We start from the raw sequence: 22,288 nt of genomic DNA on the forward strand, positions 1-22,288 counted from the left end.
GAACTCTTCTCATTACTGTTGCCATAGCACAGATGGTATGTTGAAGGAACAATGTGGAAATGGGAAGCCTGCGTGCTGAAATGAAAGGGCTGGGGTTCTTGTTTTTTGTTTTTTGTTTAAGAATATTTTGCATCATTAGCTGCAACGTTAGAGCATCTGGGAAGAAGCTGCTCTGGAGGAGAGCAGGCAGTGCAGATCCACAGAAATAGAACCTGGAAATCTGGGTTTTTTTCTTTGGGTGCTGGGTTTGATTTTTTGTGTAATGGAGTGTCTCTTAAGCAAATCCAGTGAGGAGGCAAACGCTGACCTTGGCGGGAGCAGTACTTAGATAACGCTAATATAACCATTGAAAGATGGCACATGGTCCTCATAAAGCTTCTTTATGTGATTGTTTCTAACCTTTCCTTCGTTTTCAGAGTCTCTTACAATCTTATAGTTGGAGGGGGTTGTAATAATAATAATAATAATAATAATAATAATAATAATAATAATAATATTTATATCCCACCCATCTGGCTGGGTTTCCTCAGCCACTCTGGGCAGCTGTAGACCTTGTAGACAATCTAGTTCTGCTTGATGCAGGAAATCCAGAGGCTATTGCACCCTCAACACTCCCAGCCTCTATTCTTGAAGAATTCCAGTGAGAAAATACCCCATCCAGTACAGATTACTAGAGTGGCGGCACTACCACCAATTAAACCCTGTTTGGTCCACCTACATGTGTTACCCAACATGGGAAGAGAAGACTGAGCTGCACTCATTGCCCCCACTCCACCTGCCACTTCTTCCCTCCTTCTTTCTTCTTTGAAGATCACTTGTAGCCAAGTAAGATCGTCACCTGTGGTGGATGACCCTTGCTGCGAAAAGCGTGGTCAAAATTAAAGGATTCAGGAACTCAGGTTTTATGGTTTTTATAAAACCATACACAGACTTTACTAAAACAAAACTCTACAAGAGAGGAAAAACTCCAAATAATTACACAGTTTAAAAGAGCTCTGAAGAAAACAACAAACACTAACTTATCCAGCTAATTAACATAAATGCTTACACTTAAATCTCAGTAGGCTGAGCAACGGAACAAGATGCCCAAATAGATGCTGACCTCGGCTTGGCTAGCTGCCGAGAGCTCCCACCAATCCATTTTTTATGGGAACTTCCACCCAATTGCCTTGTGACACTGGCCTTAAAGGAGGACAGCTGCATGTAAGCTCATTATTTCTGAGGTTCTAACCCATTCCCATAAACCTTTCTTAAAGGGGCAATATTGCCACACCTCCATGAACATGGTCTTAACAGTGAGTCCATAAGTGACTGTGGAGGCCAATTCTGGATCCACACGTCCTTCCACAGTGGAGACATAGGTTTCTGGGTGGGAGTTGATCATGGTGTGGATTTGCCAAGCGTGCCTTCCTCTTAGCACGTTTTTCCATTTCGTCCTGAGTTCGAGTGTCTTCAAAGTCCATAGAATTGAATCTGTTTCCCTTACTGTCGCTGCTTAAATTCATTCACATCAGTCTCCCCCAGTATCCATAATTCAGTTTGGGCTTCACCTGTTTGATATCCTTCAAAATATCTGAACACTAAGTATTATAGAAACTCTGTGGTGAATAATTAAACCAGCGTTTATTTGTAAATCCTGTGTACTTCACAAAGCTACAGGCATGCATATACAGTATTATTATTTTTACTGCTAAGGGCAGATTCCCCCCCCTCCCCTGTGCTTGAGCCCTATTCTCCCCCACCCCCTTTTTTGCAGTAATGACTTACATTGAAATTGGATAAATTCAACTCCCTAGGATCTTAATAAGAACAAATTTATGTACTTGATTTATTTTTTTTGCACTGTTTCTCCAGAATTCTCCGATTAAGATTGAGAATACTGTTTTGCAGAATTGCAATTATTATGCCCAGCTTGCAACAATAGTAATCAAGCTGTGGGTCCTTGATCTATCACATTTATCGTTTTTCACTCTCACCAGTTCTTTAATCATTCTTTCCCCCTTTAACATTCAGTACCTGCATGTGCTTGTGGGCTGCCAAGCTGCACTTTTTTCTTCCTTCCTTTTTTTCTTTTTGCGGAAAGCTCCTTGTTTCACACCTTCCATTTTCTGTGAAATGTAAAACCTGCTGTTTAACTCTTGGCAGTCCCGATTCTGTAGCCAGTGACCTCTGTAACAAGCTGGGTGAAGCTGCCCTGAGAGGAAACGACGGCCATGAATTAATTAGTGTGCTGTGCCAACACTGCACACGAGAACCCAGAACAGCTGCTTAGACTGATTAACCTCCATTTGTGGTAAAAGGAATCTGCCAGGGCTAATTCATATCTAACGTACTACAGGCTCTGGGACGCAACACTTTTTATACTTGACGATAGAAACTCACACCAATCCAATGTGTCTGGTAGAAGTCCTCGGACAGTATAGGAACATGGCAAGTTATCTAGCATATACCTCTGCTATGGTCCATGAGGTGATGGGGAGGTTGGTCAGAATTATTTGGCTGCAGCCCTCTGAGGAAACATCACAGTAACATCTATGTTACTCTGCAGCAGCATTTACCAATGATACTGGTTTTTTTGAAGTCATGTGAAGTTTTTATATAGTAAAGGTAAATTTACTATATCTCGCATTATTGGCCGAGGGAGCCGGCGTACAGCTTCCAGGTCATGTGGCCAGCATGACAAAGCCGCTTCTGGCAAACCAGAGCAGCACATGGAAACGCCGTTTACCTTCCTGCTGTAGCGGTTCCTATTTATCTACTTGCATTTTGACGTGCTTTCGAACTGCTAGAGCTGGGACCGAGCAACGGGACCTCACCCCGTCACAGGGATTCGAACCGCCGACCTTCTGATCAGCAAGCCCTAGGCTCAGTGGTTTAGCCCACAGCGCCACCTGGGTCCCTTTTATATAGTAGATATTGCTTTTGATATAGTAGATATTGCTTTTACTGTTGGACAAGCAGCTTTCTTGCTGGAAAGTAGGTGGCACCAGCCCCACCTGCCATGTTTTCTGTTGGTAAGCTGCCCTCGATGTGTGTGATGGCTGGAAAAACCTCTCCACAACTTCCAGCTGCTTACTAATTGGCAGATAAGTTGCCATCCCAAGGTGGTGGTGCCTGAACCACCAGTCCTGCCATCATAATCATGCAGACTTCATCCCTGACACACTTCCATCCAAAACTGGTGGTGTTGGCAGAGTCAGGCATGTGGGCCTGGAGGTCTGCTCAGCACTGCTGCCTGGCCACCCCTCTTGTCTCCATCAGACAGCTCATACTGAGCCGCCCCCCCCACCACCCCCTGGTTCCTGCTGGCCACTGCTGTTTTATTGGTTTTAAGTATCAAATTGGAATGCACCAGATTGATTATAGAATTTGTACTCTTCATATCATTAGGCTGTATTTCAATATTTTAATGGTGCTGTCAGTTTCAAGGCATGAGCAGGGTACAAAGAAACAGTCACGGTGAGCCACAGGACCATTGTGTGCTGTGTGGCGGGAGCCCAGTGGCCCTGGGCCATCTTGTGTCCATTTGTACTGTTTGCCTACCCTTGGTTGCATGGGACTAGGAGCCTCCAAGATGTGGTGAAGATGGCAGTGTGATCATGTGGTATACGTGCAGTTACTAAAATAATGTTAAGTTACACAATGTTTTGTTTTTAGAGTGAAATAGCAAGACTCCTTTTCAAGTTGGTAGGTGGTGAAGAGCACATGAAAAGCCAACTATCTGCTTCCAGTAGGCCTTTGCGAGAGTATCAGGTCAGGCAGGAGAGACTCCTTGCAAAGTGTCCTTTGGCTTAAAGACATGCGGCGTAGTAAATCTGCTAGTCTTCAAGATACCACAAACATTCCTTGCTGGCTTTGCTCATATTGCAAATGTTGGATATTGGCTCTCTTTCAGCTGCCAGTTGCCATTCTGTGCACAAACACATACATTGAAGCACGTATAACCATTGACTCATCAATCTCTGCTTTCTCAACCCTCTACTGCTGCCCTTTTAGTTGATGAGGAGAGTTTGGAAATGTATTGGGTTGCCTTTGGAAATTTTTTTGGGGGAAAATGGGAGCCCTTTCAGTGATCAGGGCATGGAGGGTTGGTATATAGCACCTCTTTCTATTACTCCTCTTGGCTGCTATTCCACAGACAACATATACCCAACCTGTATTGATCAAAAGCTTGAATCTTTAACACAAAGAAAGTTGTGCAAAATAACTTACACAGATGGTCAGGAAGCCTGTGTGTATCTCCCATATGATTTTCCAGCCATCCATTGGAGTACCTTGTGAGGCAAACTGCTGGCGAGGAAAGGGACGTATAAATGATTTTTGTTGGATAAATGATATGTAGGAATTTGAACTGTTTTTTATTGAAACTTTTGCTGTTTTATTGTATCCTAAACGACTAAACAACAACAATATATTTTATTATTTTGGGGCAGGATTTGGCTGAATTGCCGCATGCCCTGGACAAGGTCCACTGACACAAGAGGACTTCCCCCCTCTCCTGCCCCTGAACACGCTCATCAGGTGCTCTAAATCTGCTCTGGAGGGTGTGTGTGGGGGGAAACCCTTGGAACAGGTTTAAGGGGTGTGTAGGGGGGGGAGAAAAGGAAAAAAAGAACAACACCTTGCTGTGCTGGCAGACATACCTATGCATGCATACCTCACTTTGCCCTGTGAAGACCCACTGGTGTGCTATGATGTGTGCGTGTGCGTGTGTGCTTGCATGCGTGTGCCTGAGAGCCATGGGAATAGATAGTGTCCTTAGTTTTCATAACTCATTATTTCTGCAGGGTTTGGGTTTCCTCAATTCAGAGTTGAGAATTTTTGGCTGGAAGGTAAGCTGACCCCTACATCTATTAACTATGGAGTCTTATGGCCCACATGTGCTTTCAAAGTCTAGTCCTGCTGTCATTATTATTTACCGAGCATGAATTATTGTCAGGCGACTAACAGCCCAATAGTCTGCGAGGCTTGTGCTGGCAGAGCACTCTGAGGCTTGGATTGCAAGCTACCGGGCTATCCTTTCAAAACTGTATTGCTGCTAAAAGTAAAATTTTCATAAGACGTAGCCTAACATAAATCACCTCACTTCATTTGCTCAGGGTTGCCCTGTGCTTAATGTAGAAAGCAGACTAATAGATCAATGCAATGTTACCCTGGGAAATATTTTTATAATATTTTTAACATTTTCTTTCCCAGTCCTAATGGGACTTTGTACAAGTGTAAACATGCATTAAAAAAAGAAGAAGCTTGAAAATAGTCTGCTGATAGAATTTTAAATGAAATACAAGAAACGCATCGCTTGAGTTTAAAACTTCCTCTCCACCTCCCCCCTCCCAACTGGAGGCTATATAAATATTATAGCTTCAGGGTAGTGCTAACATCCAGCAAGAATGTGGCAGAAGGTTCAAAAGCTTTACAATCCTTTCTCAGTGCTTCTGTTACTTTAAAGAAGGGGAGGGGAAATGGGTTTTCCATTCTGCACAGTTTATTTGGTATTTCTTTGGCTCTAGAAATCTGTATAGAGAAAGAAAGATGCTATCATGCTCATAATTTTTAAGCCAATATTGTCAGGCTGGAGGGGAAATCTTGTACAGGTTTCAGCCTTAGCCTTGGGAATAAATGCCACTGACACACGGGAGATAAACATGTGCACACAATGATCCATGTTTCGGCTTTGTGGTTGGAGGGAGGAGAGGATTGCTTGGAGTAGGGAATGTTCAGGCCCTAAGCGGGAGGGGGAAGTTGGAGGGAGAGCATGGAGCAACAGTTTGGAGAGGATGTGTGTGTTGGAATATTGTCAGATGGAAGAGGGTAGAGGGGATGAGTTTTAAGAGATTACTACGGTAGTTCCAACTGCACCCCCCCCCCCACTCCAGTTTATCTGAATTTGCTGTCATTGTTCCTCAGATAAACACTTGGTAAACTATTCACCCAGAGTAATTGTCTGTGAAGCCCATGCATAAAAAGGGATTGACCCTTTACCCCATATACATCCACACCATGCTGCTAACACCTCAAAACTATGACACACTCACAGTATCGGACTGCATGCTAACCAAGTAGCTTATGCATTAAATGGGGACCGAGGGCAGGTACTGTATATTCCTGCGTATAAGACTACTTTTTAACCCAGGAAAATCTTCTCAAAAGTCAGGGGTTGTCTTATACGCCAGGTCGTATTTCTTATACAGCAAGTATATCCCAAACTCTATATTTTAATTGGAAAAGTTGGGGGTCGTCTTATATGCCCAGTCTTCTTATACGCCGGAATATACGGTATATATTGTGGGTTCTGCCAGGATGCTGACGTCACAGCAGCTGCCCAGGGATCAATACATGTTATGTAGAAACAAGCTCACAGTTGCTCCCTAGACTTGATTCCGAGTCACAGAGACCATGGAGTTTGTAGGGCCTGGAGTCATAGCTCCTTAACGTGTAAGAACTTGGAGGCCTGATCCTCAAATTGAGTTGTGCAAATGCATGCCCAATTCATTTCAGCAGAATTCATCCCAAGGCCTTAAGAGGTCTTTTGCTCACTGTCAGTGTCCCCAGCTGTGTCTACTCTGAGTTCTCCTATTCACATCCACAGGTAGTTCCTGGTTGACTACAGTCATGCTAATAGAAGTCAAAGACTAGCTTTATTCTTGCATATAGGTCAGCATTTGTAGGAGTTTACAGTAGTATTTTGTATAATTTTTCCATACTGTACATAAGTCGATCCTGTTAGGTTTTCTCATCCACCCTAACATCAGATGCAAGTGAAGGCACATGTCATTCTTTGCCTCGCTGCATGTTTTAAAAAAGAAGAGGTACGACTCTGCTTATGTAGTGAGAATGGACAGTACATATGTTCATCCTAATGGGCAGGAAACGAACGTTAATTAAAACCGGGGCTACAGGATGGGACTGAACTCCAGAGCGTTTGAGAAGCAGCTGTAGAAGCTGTGCAGGCTTCCTTCATTACGGGTCTAGAACATGAAGCTGTGATGTGAATGTGAATGAGGAGACAATTAAGGCACTTGCTGGCTGTTCAGCCAGAGGAGACATTTAATTAGCGGTAGGACCTCAAGCTGCAAAACTGGAGATTGCTGTCAATTCCAAACACACCAGCAAATTAAATGTTTAAAGAAAGCCAAGTGAATTCAAGAGGAATTGGTAGCATTCGAAGGGGCTGATATATCACCCACACCCCACCCACACCCTGTTTACTGTGGTTTTTTAATGTGGTTGATTACAGCAGTGGAAATGACCCAGGAAAAGGGGGAATATGTTAAAGTCAGGAAAGGGGATTTGCCCTAGTTGAAAACGGGAAGAAATGCTTCCCTTGGGCTAATATCGGTAGGTCAATTTAGTTTAGAGAAGTAGGTTTGCAGATTTAGGCCATGTACACATTACCAGATTTAAATGCAGCTTAGTTGTGCTAATGTTCAATGTGGATCGAAGCTGGTTTGGAGGAAAATGCATCAAAACACAATATTGCATAAGAGATGATGGGATAGATATGGATTGTGACACGTGTCTTGTGTACACTACTTTCCCAAACCAGCGGTGGGGTGCACTGTATGCAGAGTAAATGGGAATGGGTACATAGCCTTGGACTATTTGGCTTGTAAAGGCCACTGGCGAATCTAAAATCTTTGGGGGAGCTTTTATACTTCCCTTTGACATGCATTGCATTGGTGATCAATACTGCAACCCAACACCAAAACCACGTTGGGGGGGGGGGGGAAGAGAGCTGTTCACATATAGTTTCCTCAAATATGTTGCATCAGTGGTTCCCAACCTCCCCCCCCCCAAGGGACCACTTGAAAATGACTGAGGGCTTTGGGGGACCACTTAATTTTTCTTCTATCTGTTGTAGTAATTGTAATGTTCTGTGCTAGATGCTGTATGGTTTGTAATTGTATTAACTAATGTGGATCCCAGTTTAGAAACGTCTGCTCCATGCTCCATTCACTTTCATCAGTATCCTGGAAACCAGGATTATATGACACTATACAGTTCCTCTCAATTGATAACTTCAGAGGTTCAGCACAGATTATTGAAGTGAATGACTTAATACTTACAGCCTAAAAAAACACCTGTTTTGCTGTCAGGCTGTGACTAATGAACACAGCACCTCAATTTGACAGAGACATTGATGGGTATGATCCTACATGACACTCAAATGTATGAAATAATAATAATAAAAAATTAATCTGAACCAAATACAATAAATGAAATATTTGAAATCCTATTTGCCAATAAAAGCCCATTAACACCAAATAACTATTGATTTTTATCTTGCCTTACTTTGAACTGGACAGTAAGTTAGAAAAAAGTAAGCCAATAAAGAAAGATAAATTAGCATGAAGTAGAAACAGAGCCAAAAAGTATAACATCCTTGATGCAGTTTTGACCACTGGAGACATATTCATGAACACTCTCTGCACCCTTATTTAATTACAGGTCTTGATACAGCCAGAAGAAAACACAAGGAGCAGTAGTATTTTCAGATATTTCTGAGCTGTCTTATTCCTTTATTTCAGCAGCTGGAATTTTAATGTTTCCAAGGCCTGATGCCGATTTCAGTCTCATGGAACTATTCCAGAAGCACTCCAGTGATTTTGTTGAATCTTTGCTGAACATTACCTTGCTAGTGCTGAAAACAGAATGTGGCTTCTCTGTTTTAGTCATCTAGTCATTGCAAGGAAATTGCTATAACTTTATAATGAGCAGCAGTGATATTTAATCTAGGTGCTTTTCAGACATCATTCTTGGTAAAAAAAAACCCTGGGACAAGTATGGAAGCAGTGAAGGAAAGAATTCATCATAGGCAAGGCGGCATTCCCACAATAGCCAACACCTTCTCTGCTGTGCCAATGTGCTTGTCACACCTGTTATGCCACTTGTCATAATGTAAAACCTAGCTGCACCACAAGGTGTGTTTTCCTGCATCAAAAAACATTAATCCAGCTTGGAGAATTGCACTGTGAGGTGGGTCATGGTGCTGTTTCTTGGCCTTAGTTGATAAATGGTGAGAAGCATAGGATGTGTGTGGTGCACACATATAATCTTAATTCCCTTGTCATCTTCTAAAAAATCTAGAATTTCTTGCAGTGGTTCCGGGTGCAGAAATGGGAAAATAAAGCAATGCAGGACTCTGACATATAGCCTTAAAAGACCACACACACACGAACCAGTGCCCCATAGTTCAGCAAACTATATATTTAAATTAAGTTACCATGTTAATTGAGAAGGATGAGTGGAACTGGCAAAGGACTCAGGCATATAAGGACAATAAACAGAAATGAAGAGAAAACCAGTGTTTTCCTATCTGTGTTCAAGCTCTATCTTGAGTCCCTCTGCAAATTGCTGATGTGATGTCATTGACAACGCTCCTCTCAAGCATGTGAGAAAAAGCTGGGGTTCAGACTCAAGTTCCTTCAGTTCAAGATTAAAATTTAAAAAACAGCCAGCCATGCTTGAAGGTTGATTTTTTTGTGCTCTGATTCTGATGAAAGATGAAAGATTTGTGGGAGAACGAGAAAAGGATTTGTGGAAATGCTGTGTTTATTGAATTGTGGAGCAGAGATTGTACCAAGTATGTGTTTCAGTCTGAGCTGTCTGTTGTTACTGCTCACTGTTGCTGCCCCATACTTCCTTAAGATCCAGTGGCCCCATTGGCTTTCATTGTTGCAGTTTATTTAATGGTTTATACATACAATTATGCATGTCCTAGGAATAAAAGTGATGGGCATCAGTAAGGCACATTTGGGAGAGAAACAAGGCTTTGGGCAGAAGTGACACCAAAAACAGGGCACTTTCACCAGTCTTACGGATAATTACCAAGAGAAAACAACATAAGAGTCTTGTGACACCTTTGAAGACTTAATACATGCATGGTGGCACATGCTTTTTTTGGTCTCAAGCCACAAAACATATGTGGCAGATATATAAAGGAGAAAATTGTAAGGTGCAATGTCAATGAGTTGAGAAACTTACAGTGATAATTAGAGCATAAATATTCGTTTCATAGGCACAATTGGGACCGCAGCAGATTGGTGAACATCTCTGAAATGGCTGTATTCACAGCTGTAGGTGGGCAGGGAACTATTTCTAAGAAACAGTCATTGATAGCACAGATATCCGGGCTTTGGGCAGCTAATTAACCCATGCAGGGTGATAAAAACTCCTTGGTCTTGAAGTCAACTAATCAAAAAATAAGTGGTGTATTTTATTTTATTTTTAATACAGCACACCTTTGGATTATTCCACAGTTATTTCACCTTTGCGAATGAATGCATAGCCTCTTCAGTATAGCATATGGTTACCTCTCTCCTCCAGTAACCAACTGCATTCAACCCAAACAAACTGCATTTTATTTTCCAAACGAGTGTCACATACCCCTGGGTAACAAATAACGGTCTTTTTTGTCAAAGCTTTTTTAAAACAAAACTGAAATATACTCGGAGTCGAGAGTGAATTTCATGCTCTTTATTCAGCTCATATTCATCAAGGAGAAGAAGAGAAGACGAATCGCTCTTTTCCCAAAACCATCTGCTTATATACATTATTTACACAATGGGCCTTGCGTGATTGGCTACTTCAGGGCTACACCTGTGGGCCAATTATATTGTGGATTGACTTCTGCCTGCAGCCTGATTGGCTGCTCCTACAGGCCAATCAGGTAGCAGATTCACTTCTGCCAGCCGCCTGATTGGCTGCTCCAGCAGGCCAATCAGGTTGCGGATTCACTTCCACCTGGAGTTGGATTGGGTAGCTCCCGCTGATTCTGAATCCTATTGTTCTAGGATTCCGCTCAGTACATAACACCCCTCCCCTCTAAGTTCCAGTCCTGCCTGGGAAGTTGCATTCGTAGTCCCCAAGGTCTGCTGGCCGCCTCCGTGTGCGTTGTGGCCTGGGGTGTTCCTTGGTCAGGGGTTCTGGTTCTGGCTCGTGTTCCGAGGCTGCTGGCTGTGCCGGGGCTGTCTGGTCTGGCGCCACTGAACCACTAGGTTGTGACTCTGGTTCCGGTGTCCTTCCAGCCTCGGGGCGCCCCTCTGTGCCTACTGCTTCTGCTTCCCCTGCCCACCCCTCTCGCTCTACAGGCCTCACTGCCCTGCTGTCCCCTTGGGACCCCTCTGTCCCGCTCTCCTCCCGGGTTCCTCCTGGGAATCGTCGCCGTAGCTGGTCGCAGTGGCGGCGCCAACATTGCCCCCCTTCCGTTAGTACCTCGTACGACACGGGACTGGTCACCTTGGTGACTGTGGCGGGTACCCATGCTGGGCCTGCCCCAAAATTCTTCGCATACACTGGGTCCTGGGCCACAAATGTCCGGGGGTTCCTGCCTTTCCCCACCACTACCTCATCCTGAGCTCTGTCGGGGTGAAGTCGGTCCAGTCTAGTTGCAAGGCGCCGGCCCATGAGTAGTTCAGCTGGGCTCCGGCCCATCGTTGTGCTTGGGGTGCTGTGCTGTGCTAGAAGAAATGCGGCAAGGCGGTATTCCCAGTCCCCTTGTGTTATGCGGCGGAGGCTGTCCTTGGTGGTCCGCACCATGCGCTCCGCTTGGCCATTGGTGGCAGGGTGGAATGGTGCTGAGCGGATGTGGCGGATGGCGTTCTGCGCTGTGAAGGTCTGGAACTCCTCTGACGTGAATGCGGTTCCATTGTCCGAGACGAGGGTGTCAGGGAGCCCGTGGGTTGCAAACAGCTTACGTAGTACCCGGATGGCTGCCGCCGTAGAAGTGGACGGTACCAGTGCGACCTCCAGCCATTTGGTGTAGGAATCCACCACTATGAAGAATGTTTTTCCCTGGAAGGGGCCAGCGAAGTCCACGTGCAAGCGTGACCATGGATGTCGGGCGGACTCCCAGGGCTGGACTGGGGCCCTTGGGGGATCCGGGCGGGATTCTTGGCAGGTCTGGCAGTGTTGGACCCAGGCCTCTATCTCTCTGTCAATCCCCGGCCACCACACATAACTCCTGGCAAGGGCCTTCATCCTCACTACCCCTGGGTGTGTCTCGTGTAGGGCTGTGAGGACCCTTTTGCGGAGGGGCTGGGGAACAACAACCCTGCTTCCCCATAACAGGCACCCCTTGTGGGCCGACAGTTCATGTTTGCGGTTTGTGTAGCCAGCGAATTCTGGCCCGGGGCTGCAGCTGGGCCATCCTCGCCACACCCAGTCCAGGACCCGGGAGATGACCCTATCTATTGTGGAATGGTGCGCAACTTCTTGTGCCTGAATGGGTCGGTCGGGAAGCAGCTCCAGGGTCATAACCTCTTGCGCAGGCGCTGGGTCGGGGCCTGTTTCTGGTAGTGGTAGCCTGCTGAGTGCGTCTGCGTGGCCCATCGCCTTCCCAGGGCGGTGGATTAGTGCATACTGGTAGCCGGCAAGGAAAATTGACCACCTGAGGACACGTGGAGACAACACTTGGGGGGTCTGCTTCTCGGGGGCAAACAGGCCAAGCAACGGCTTGTGGTCAGTCACTATGGTAAAGGGCCGCCCGTACAAGAAATCATGGAATTTTTTTACGCCCTTCACGATTGCCAGACCCTCCTTGTCAATCTGTGAGTAGTTTCGTTCGGCTGCAGCAAGCGTCTGGGAGAAGTATGCCACCGGCACCTCTCTTCCATCCGGGAGTTGGTGTCCCAGGACAGCGCCGATGCCATAGGGAGAGGCGTCGCATGCCAGCACCACTGGCAGCCTCTCGTCGAAGTGTGCCAAGACCGAGTTCGAGACGAGCAAGTCCTTGACTGCCTGGAATGCGGCCCTTTGTCGCTGGCCCCACACCCAAGGGGCCCTTTTATCTAGGAGTCTGTGTAGGGGCTCCGCTACCGCTGCCTTATGGGGAAGGAAGGCATGGTAAAAGTTCAATAGTCCCAAGAATGACTGAAGTTCGGGCTTGCTCTTGGGCGCTGGGGCCTCACAAATGGCCCGTACCTTGTCACCGGTTGGATGGACCCCTTCTGCGTCCACCTTAAATCCCAGAAAGTCCACCTGCGGCACTCCCAGTAAACACTTTTCCCGCTTCACCTTGAGGCCCGCCGTCTGGAAACGGTGCAGGACGGAGCGGAGGCGGTCCTCAAATTCCTCTGGTGTGGGCCCGGCGATCAGTACATCATCGAAGAAGGGGGTGATGCCAGGAATCCCTTTAAGGAGAGAGTCCATTAGATTCTGGAATATGCCTGGTGCCACGCTAACGCCAAATTGCAGCCGCTTTACTCTGAATGCCCCTCTGTGCGTCACAATCGTCTGAGCCTCTGCTGTGGCTTCGTCCACAGGCAACTGTTGATACGCTTGGGCCAAGTCCAGTTTGCCAAAGATTTTTGACCCAGCCAGGGTGGCGAGGACATGGCTGACCACTGGCACTGGGTATGCATGAGCCGTGAGAGCCTTGTTTATGGTGCATTTGTAGTCTGCACAGATGCGGACCGAACCGTTAGGCTTGACGGGTGTGACAATTGGAGTTTCCCAGGGGGCGTTGGGCACCGGCTCCAGCACTCCTTGCTCCACGAGCCGGTCCAATTCCTCGTCTATGCGGGGTTTCAGGGCGAACGGGACCCGGCGGGCCTTGTGCCTGATGGGTCGTACAGCGGGGTCTAGCTGTAGGGCAATGGGGGGTCCTGTATATCGTCCCAATGCCCCATCGAAAACCCCTGGAAACTCTTTGCATATGGCGTCCACGTCCACTTGTAAGCTAGTGCGGTTCACCCCTGTAACGGCTAGCCCCAGAGGTCCAAACCATGCCAGTCCCAGTAAGCTAACGTAGGGGCCCTTAACTACCAGCAAGTCCAATTGTTGCTTTCGCCCTCGATATTGCACCCTGAAGGTCCCCACCCCCATTGTAGGGACCTTACGTTTCTGGAAGTCCCGGAGGGTGAATGGGGCCGGCCTTAGTTTGGGACCCCCATTAGGGCACAGTTCCCTTAATGTTCGGGCCGAGATTATGGATAGAGTTGAACCCGTGTCCAGCTCCATGCGGCATGGGGCTCCCTCTATCTGTACCTCTATATAAATTTTCTCTGTGCTGGGATGGGGCAACTGGAATACCTGGTAGTCCGTGATCTCCGTCGAGTTGCCTTGGTGCATGGTGCCGTGTGACCTGGGGCTCCTGGGTCGGTCATCTGATGCTTGTCGACGGGTGAGTCGAGCCCGACACACCCGGGCGATGTGTCCCAATGTTCTGCACTGCCTGCACTCTGCGTTGCGGAAACGACAGGTCCTCCTCTCGTGGTTCTCCCCGCAGCTTGCACAGTTCCCTCCTTCTCGTCGAGGCTGCTGTGGTGTGTGTGCTGCTTGAGTGCGCCGCTGTACTCGGTGTACTTCCTCCCTGTCAGATTCGGATTCGTCGGTGAGGTCTTCGTGGTAGACCCTCGGTTGGGATGGCGGGGCCGGTGGTGCCTCTTGCGTTGACCTCTCGGCGGCTTCGGTTGCCAGGGCTTCCTCCAGAGCAATCTGGAACGTGAGGTCTTTTTTGGCGTAGAGGCGTCGTTGCAACATCTCGTCCCTCAGGCCACCGACGAGGCGGTCACGAAGCATGTTCTCCAATTCTGAGAAGTTGCATAACCGGGCGGCTTGGCGGAGGGAGGTCACAAACCCAGTTATGGTTTCCCCCGGGGCTTGCCGCTTTGCGTAGAAGGCATTTCGGCAAGCTACCTCCGAGGGCTGTGGTGAAAAGTGCTCCTTCAGCCGTTCCATTATTGTTTTGTAAGAGACGGTAGCGACATCTCTAGGTGCAAGGAGAGCCCGGGCGATTTCAAACGTCTCCTCTCCACAGACGCTGAAGAATGTCGCCCTCTTCATGGCATCGTTGGTGACTTCTTTCGCTTGCAGGAGGAAGTTGAAACGGGCGGCGTACCCTTCCCAGTCTCCTGATGCTGGTTTGAATGGCAAGAAGCTGCTGTCGGTTGCCATTCTGGGTTCCTTGGGTCCTGGAGCTGAAGCCTGGATGCACGGTGCGATGCAGCGGTGCAGCAGGTGGCGGTGCTGCGGTGCAGTGCGTGGTGGCGGTCAGCTCAGCAGGATCCCATCCTCGTCGCCAGTGAAATATACTCGGAGTCGAGAGTGAATTTCATGCTCTTTATTCAGCTCATATTCATCAAGGAGAAGAAGAGAAGACGAATCGCTCTTTTCCCAAAACCATCTGCTTATATACATTATTTACACAATGGGCCTTGCGTGATTGGCTACTTCAGGGCTACACCTGTGGGCCAATTATATTGTGGATTGACTTCTGCCTGCAGCCTGATTGGCTGCTCCTACAGGCCAATCAGGTAGCAGATTCACTTCTGCCAGCCGCCTGATTGGCTGCTCCAGCAGGCCAATCAGGTTGCGGATTCACTTCCACCTGGAGTTGGATTGGGTAGCTCCCGCTGATTCTGAATCCTATTGTTCTAGGATTCCGCTCAGTACATAACAAAAACAAAACAAAACAAAATCAACAGGACCTACCTGCTTTTGTTTGTATATCTAGAGGGCTAAAGTTGTTTCATTATTTCTTTCTACTTACTTTGCTATTTTAAAGCCCATAACAGCATTATGCTCTGCTTTTGAAACCAATACACAAAACTACTCCAGGAAATAATAAGTATAGATTCCTAGCATGTACCAGTAAATAAAATGGAAAGGGTGGAAAACAACTGACTGAACTCATGCTGATGTTGCCACCCCTCTGACGGAGCTGATGAGCCTGGAGATGCCAGTAGACATTTATGGCTCAACAGTGGGTATATTGAGGGGGCATACAGGCCTGAATAATGGGGAAGGGGCATAATAGGCGCCCATTAGACAATGCTGTCCAATTACTCATGCAAAAGTCTCAGTTAAGCCAGTGGGATTTACCCATGCGTAATTGTTGGTGGGGTTAAGTCCATGAAGCTTCCCATAGAGTCTAGTTCTTTCAAATAATCTTTGCAGATGTCAATCAATTCAAGCATCCCTTTGCTGCAGGAAGCTGCTGAGTCCTTGACAGTCTTGGCACAGATATTTGGAAAAGAGGGGAGGGGAGTCTGATCAGTTTGGGAAGGAAGACAGTAGAAATACTTTTCGCTGGCAAATCTCTCGCCATCAAATCTCAGGGCAAGCTCTTTGCATGAGCTTTTGCAGTTAGCATTGCTTTGCCATACCACCCATATTCTTAGTATAGCCGCCCCGCTGCCCTGGCACTGTTCCCTTGTATGGCCTCCCATAGATATCCTTTTCTCAGTAGGTAAAATCAAGCAGCAGCTGAAATGGGTGTTGGCAACTTACTCACTTGCCAGTCTTTCTGCCCCATCTCAGCAGTGCTTCACACTAAATCTTTTGCCAGGTAGGTTGCCCTCATCTGGGCAGCCCCCCTCCTCTTTCTCCTCCTCATCCATGCCATATTTGCTGCAGTGACCTTAATGGTCCCATTAAAATTAAAGGGCTACAACTATGGATGGATCATGTTTTCAGTTTGAACTGCTTGTTGACATTGGGAGGAAAATATCTATCGTGCCTTATCATAAAAGGTCTCCAGCAGAAGTACTTGGGGTGAGGTTGGAAGGCCCTTATCATACAGAACCCATCCTGAATTGTTTTGTCTCACTGCTGAGATTTAAATGTGAAACAATTGGGGTTTTCTTTTGTCTGAACATGGAAGTCCTTTTCAGGCCATATTTGATAAGCATTCATGCACTGTTTTGCAAACTTGGTTACCATCGGGTGCAGAAATCTGAAGCAAAGTTACAGTTCAGGTTGACATTTCCTTGCCCTAATAGTTAAAAATATATAAATGAAATCAAACTCTGCCTCCTCAGTTCAGTGCTTGTTAATCATTTTGGCTAGTTTTGCCCTGTTGTCTTTCTTCTTGTGTTGAATGTGGAATCTATCTAAATTACATTGGGAAGTTGCATGACGGGGCTTTACAATTCAGTTACCTTGGTGCTTATATATCATCAGAGCAGAACTCAATTAGCTGTGTCAAATTTTGTTCGCAAACATGTTTGCAACAAAAGGATGCTTGGGACCCTCCCTGAAATGTTTACCAGGGACACCCCCAGAAAGTCGCCCTACCCTGTTCTTATAATTTTTTGAATTTTCTGTTTTTTTTTTTAAAAAAATAAAAAATAAAAAAGTATTTTGAAAGGTGTCAAGGCTGTAACTTAGTGGTAGAGCATCTACCAGCATTTCCATTTGGTAGCATTCTTCCACTGGAGGGGTGTTCTGATCACAACTCCCTCTCCTCCCGTATTTTTGGGCCCCAGTCCTTGTTAATTAGATTCCAGGAGAAATCCCTTCAGTCAGATGTGTCACCGTTGTCCTTCCTTGCCGAGCCGAGACACTGATGTTGCATCTAATAAAGAATTCACCTTGCTTACTCTCTGCATCCTAACTGCTCTCTGGGGAGTGCTGAAGTGTGCTTAAGCATATTGTAAAGTCTTATTCAAAATGTCCGCTGCTGCATGGGCAGTAATCTGAAATGTTCAATCTTTGTCCTGTCACTTCAGGCTGGCATGATTCGCACAGACAAGGACGAGTTCTTCATTGAACCTCTGCAGAAGGGGAAGCAGAAGGAGGAGGAAGGGAGGACCCACGTGGTGTACCGCAGGGCAACGGCCAAGAAAAAGCTTCCTGGTGAGCACCCAGGTATCCAGCATAGAGGTAAGGCTGAGATGTTAATGACAAGTGATGCTTAAAGCTCATCTAAAAGCCTGCGTCCAATGGCCAGTATAATTGCTAATCTGTTGGTGTCCTTGATGGGAGAAATTCCTTCTCTCTCTATTCTGTGTTTCAGCTTTTTACTGTTTGGAAGATTTGCAGGAACTGGGGTGGGTGGGGGATATGAGTCAAAGTTAAATTAGTATGGCAGCAACCAGCATCTTCCTGCACAGACTTTTGATCCTTTCATTGTTGGAAATAGGCAGCATAGGCTAGTCATGAAACTGTTGAGCAGTGGAGACCTTTACAGTTGGAAGGGAAAATGCAGATATAAACTGGTATGGCATACTGCAGGGTAGGGGTGTTGAGGTCTGTGCGTGTTACCACATGCTCATGTAGCAGTCAGTGATGCTGTGATGCTTATATATGGCCAAGAATCACCACTGATTGAGTGTTTTGTATCACCTCCAGCACAACCTTATTCAGTGGATGCTGTTCATACATTGCACAGCCCTCTGCGGGACCATATGCTTGGGCTGCCCATGTAAAGGTAAAGGTAAAGGGACCCCTGACCATTAGGTCCAGTCGTGACCGACTCTGGGGTTGTGCGCACATCTCGCATTATTGGCCGAGGGAGCCGGCGTACAGCTTCCAGGTCATGTGGCCAGCATGACAAAGCCGCTTCTGGCAAACCAGAGCAGCACATGGAAACGCCGTTTACCTTCCCGCTGTAGCGGTTCCTATTTATCTACTGGCATTTTGACGTGCTTTCGAACTGCTAGGTTGGCAGGAGCTGGGACCAAGCAATGGGAGCTCACCCCGTCACAGGGATTCGAACCGCTGACCTTCTGATCAGCAAGCCCTAGGCTCAGTGGTTTAACCACAGCGCCACCTGGGTCCCAACCGGGACATATTTTAAGTTGCTGAAATTCCTCTGATGTAAATTGCTGCGTTAATAATGTGTTTACACAGATTACTTCAGTGTTGGAAAAATATTTAATTGGCACATATTTTCCCTTGAAACAAAAGAGCTTGAATATGGTTCACACCTTATGGCACTACTTTTTTAAAATCTTAGATGTTAAAATAAATATTCCTTGGCAAATAGTAGTTACCCAAATCGACAAATTTCATTCACTCAAGATTAATACCCCTTGGCAGCCATGGCTCTGAAAAGGAGTGAAATACATGACAGAGGGTGCAGCTTTCCCTATTTTGAAGATACTTGAAATTAACACCCATTTAGAAACCTACTGTTGACCAAATTCAAGGGGGGGTGTATCACACAGGGTTGACATTTTCATTGAGCTATCTGCCATGTCATTCACCACCAGCTCAGACTCCAGCAGTGAAATGAAAGTCATCAAATTTCCTGAATTTTGAGGTTTATATTTTCTGATGTGGTTGTACCTGCTAAATTAGTTGAACTATGGCCATGGCCTTGAAATTATCAGGTAAATGAATAGTTAAACTCATGGCACATGGGAACCAGAACTTTGCTGGTAGTGATGAATCCCAAAGAGATGTTAAGGAATCTTGCTCTTTTCTGTGATAAAGAGCGAAACTATGCCTTTTCCATGACAACCAAATTGTTCATTTTTTGTTTGTGCTGTCTTTTGCATCCCATTCTTAGTAGTGTAGTTGTATTAATCACTGTGCTTTTATGGTTTATCCCATTCATTTTATTTCAACTGAGACAGTGTTGCAACCTTCAGGTTGGGCATCAGGCATCAGGCACCTTACTTGGGAAAATGTCTCTCAAGAATAGTAGCCTAATATTAGTGTGGGGTAGGCTACTCTTATTTGCAGCAATCTCTATGAGCATTATTCTCTGACCCATATTCTACCAGGCCCCTACATTCCACAGTACATACACAAAACTGTTCCATCTGTTGCACAGAATTTGGACTCCCTCAAAACACTAGGCACATCAAGAGAACATTTCCCATCAATTTTAAAAAGAGATTTATCCTTTTAAAGAAATGGAATGTGCTTGGAGAAAACATATGCTAATAGGATGGCGCAAGATTGTGTCAGGCTGGAGATAATTTCAGCTTTAATCAAAATGTTTTATGAGTTTCAGGAGAAAAGGATATGCATCTTGGCAGGGCAATCTGTATTTGGTTTAATGATTGTAAGAGGCTAAAGGATATAAAATTTCCAGCATTTCTCACACAACACTACTTTATTAATGGACCAGGGAAATTAGAGTATCCTGTTCCAACAAGCACCATTATTAATGGTGCTTGCACAACATTGATACATTAGTATCCAGTGTGACAATATATGGAAGCATAAAGTGGGAAATTATTTGTAAGGAGGATTTGCAGTGATATGTTGCTGGTGGGGCCATGAAGAGCTGTAATTATTTTTGGCACTTTACAGCCAGAACAATTGATTAGCTATTGGCATCGCTGGATGGTGCTGGTGTGGGGCAGGGCAGCAGGGAGATCAGGCCTGTGTGGGTGCAGTAGCATGAGCACAAAGGGGCACCACCTTGTCCTACCAAACCACACCACGGTCCAGGTAATCTGCAGTGGTTTTGGGAGGGTGGCTCTACTCCACCTCACTGTCTGCAACTGCTTACAGCAAGTTAGACCGTCAGTTCCTCTAGCCCAGTATTGTTGGGTCTGGTTGGCAGTGGGTTTCTGAGGTGTCAGTCAGAGGGTTTTCATAGCTCCAGCTACCTGGTCCCTTTTAAACTAGATACACGAGGGGATTAACCTGAGACATTCTGTGCTTTACCATTCAGCTGTGGCCCCTCCCCCGAAGAATAACTGAAGTGAATGAAGGAGAGGGCCTGTCACTCAAATTGGATTAGTCCTCATAGAACTTTGGACAACGCTGTCTTGTGGTACAACACTGTCTTTCGGTTGATATGTGTGTGACCACTATGTTAATGGATTTCATTATAGTTTGATATACAGCAACACTAAGCAATCATTTCTAAATCTGGTGTTTAAATATATGGCACCATGTTTTCATGTGGAGGAAAACTAGTTGCTGCAAAGTTATAAAAATTGAGAGAACTTTCTGTAGATCCCAGAGATGTTTGAGGCGAATAACTCTTTCATCAAAGTCTCTCGGCCTGACAAATGCTATTGATTTTTCTAAAGTATGTACATTACTTTAAAGAAACCAATGCATATGTTTTCCTTAAAATGTTTATTTCTCGGGAATTCCTGAAATGACTTATAAATTGGCCAGAGGGCTGGCTGCTGGCCATTCTAATTTGAAGAAACTCCACCAGTTACCTTTAAAAAGGAATTGTTCCATTAGAAAACCGACATTTCCTCAAATCCAGTCAATATTTCCCTTTCAGTGCGTACCCCTGGTGATTAATGAGAGCTCTCTTATTGTGCACTCAGTAAGGCAGCAGGGACAATATTTTTTTGTATCCTTCCTGTATTGTATGTGTATGATAAATACATCTGTCTTTCTCCTGCCTTCACTCTTCTTCCTCCTCCTCCTGCCTCCTCTGAATTTCAGTTTGCAGATTCACAGAGCTTTCTCAGGGATGAGATGGATTGTGAATTTTGCTGTGATTCAGCTCCCCTGAATAAGAAGCAGGGTTATGCACTTCTGAGGAAATGAGTCTCAAGGGATTGTTAGGCCAACGGCTGTCACTATTGCTAACCACCAAGGTGGCTGATGAAGCTTCTTTTCCTAAAAAATAAATAGAAGCTTTGAAGCGGTTTTGTCACCAGACTTTGGATACATCACAGGGGTTTTATTCTCATAGTTCAGATAATATGGCAAGATGGATTGATCCTTTCACTGCTTGCTTGCTTATTTGTTTTTATCCTTTCATGCGTGCTGTTAAAACTCTGTTTGAAAAGCTCTTTCTTCCCCATTTAATAAATAATAATTTAATACCTCAGCAAACTTAACTTTGTCCCCAACACCTATGAATAAATGTTTTCCAGAAAAATCGACTTCTGCCTGGGCAATAGATGGTGAGCATTCAGTCATATATTAATAATGAGGCATTCACATATTTGGTGAATATACATACCTGGCATGACATTTTTACCTGCTATGCATTAAGTACTTTGAGTGGATAGCTCTCCCCTTTAAAGGGTGCTTGTAAATAAAGGGGAAGAAACACAAGAGAGGTGATCATAGAGCATGGATAGAAAGCTGGAGTCCATTATAAAATGTATATTTTCACAAGTTGATTATGCAACAAAGTCTGCATCTTTACTCACCAATTTTGGTTGATTTGTAAAGTTTCTTGGTATTAGATCTTAATTAAGATCTAAGCTTTGGTTTGTTGCAATAAAAAATATTCTTTAAACCCAGGTCTGTTGGGGGAATTCAATGCTCTTCAGCTTCCCTGATGGATGGTAATACCGGTAGTAATAATATTAATGATGAAGCTGAAGCTGACCAAACATGAATTAGAGCACAACATTTTGCCTGCTATGTGGCAGTGAAGAAGATCTTTGCAACCTTAAGGAGCCTGGGTAGAACTCTTTAGGGTGGTCCATTATCTTTTACCAGCTTTGGTAGATGTGAACTTTGGCTATCTGAGTTTCTGCTATGATGTTTTGGCTAGGCAGTTTGAAGGCAAAGGGTTGTTTTTCTTTGTGTTTTGCCTCTGCATTGACCTTGACACTGTTATTATAGCAGATCTAGAGATGTGTCCAATGCCCAACCTGATTTGATGTAGGATCAGTTTCAGCTG

At 45.4% G+C, this 22,288-nt stretch overlaps 1 protein-coding gene across 1 annotated transcript in view; it reads left to right on the forward strand.

The window, feature by feature from the left end:
* Positions 1-22,288, forward strand: part of ADAMTS2 (ADAM metallopeptidase with thrombospondin type 1 motif 2) — a 208,881-nt gene that overhangs the window by 74,838 nt on the left and 111,755 nt on the right. Inside the window, exon 3 of the mRNA XM_035105612.2 lies at positions 17,451-17,604. Coding sequence (XP_034961503.2) covers positions 17,451-17,604 — 154 coding nt within the window. The remainder of the gene's footprint in view (positions 1-17,450; positions 17,605-22,288) is intronic.

The sequence above is a fragment of the Zootoca vivipara genome, chromosome 2, assembly GCF_963506605.1.
Source record: "Zootoca vivipara chromosome 2, rZooViv1.1, whole genome shotgun sequence".
NCBI lineage: Eukaryota > Metazoa > Chordata > Lepidosauria > Squamata > Lacertidae > Zootoca > Zootoca vivipara.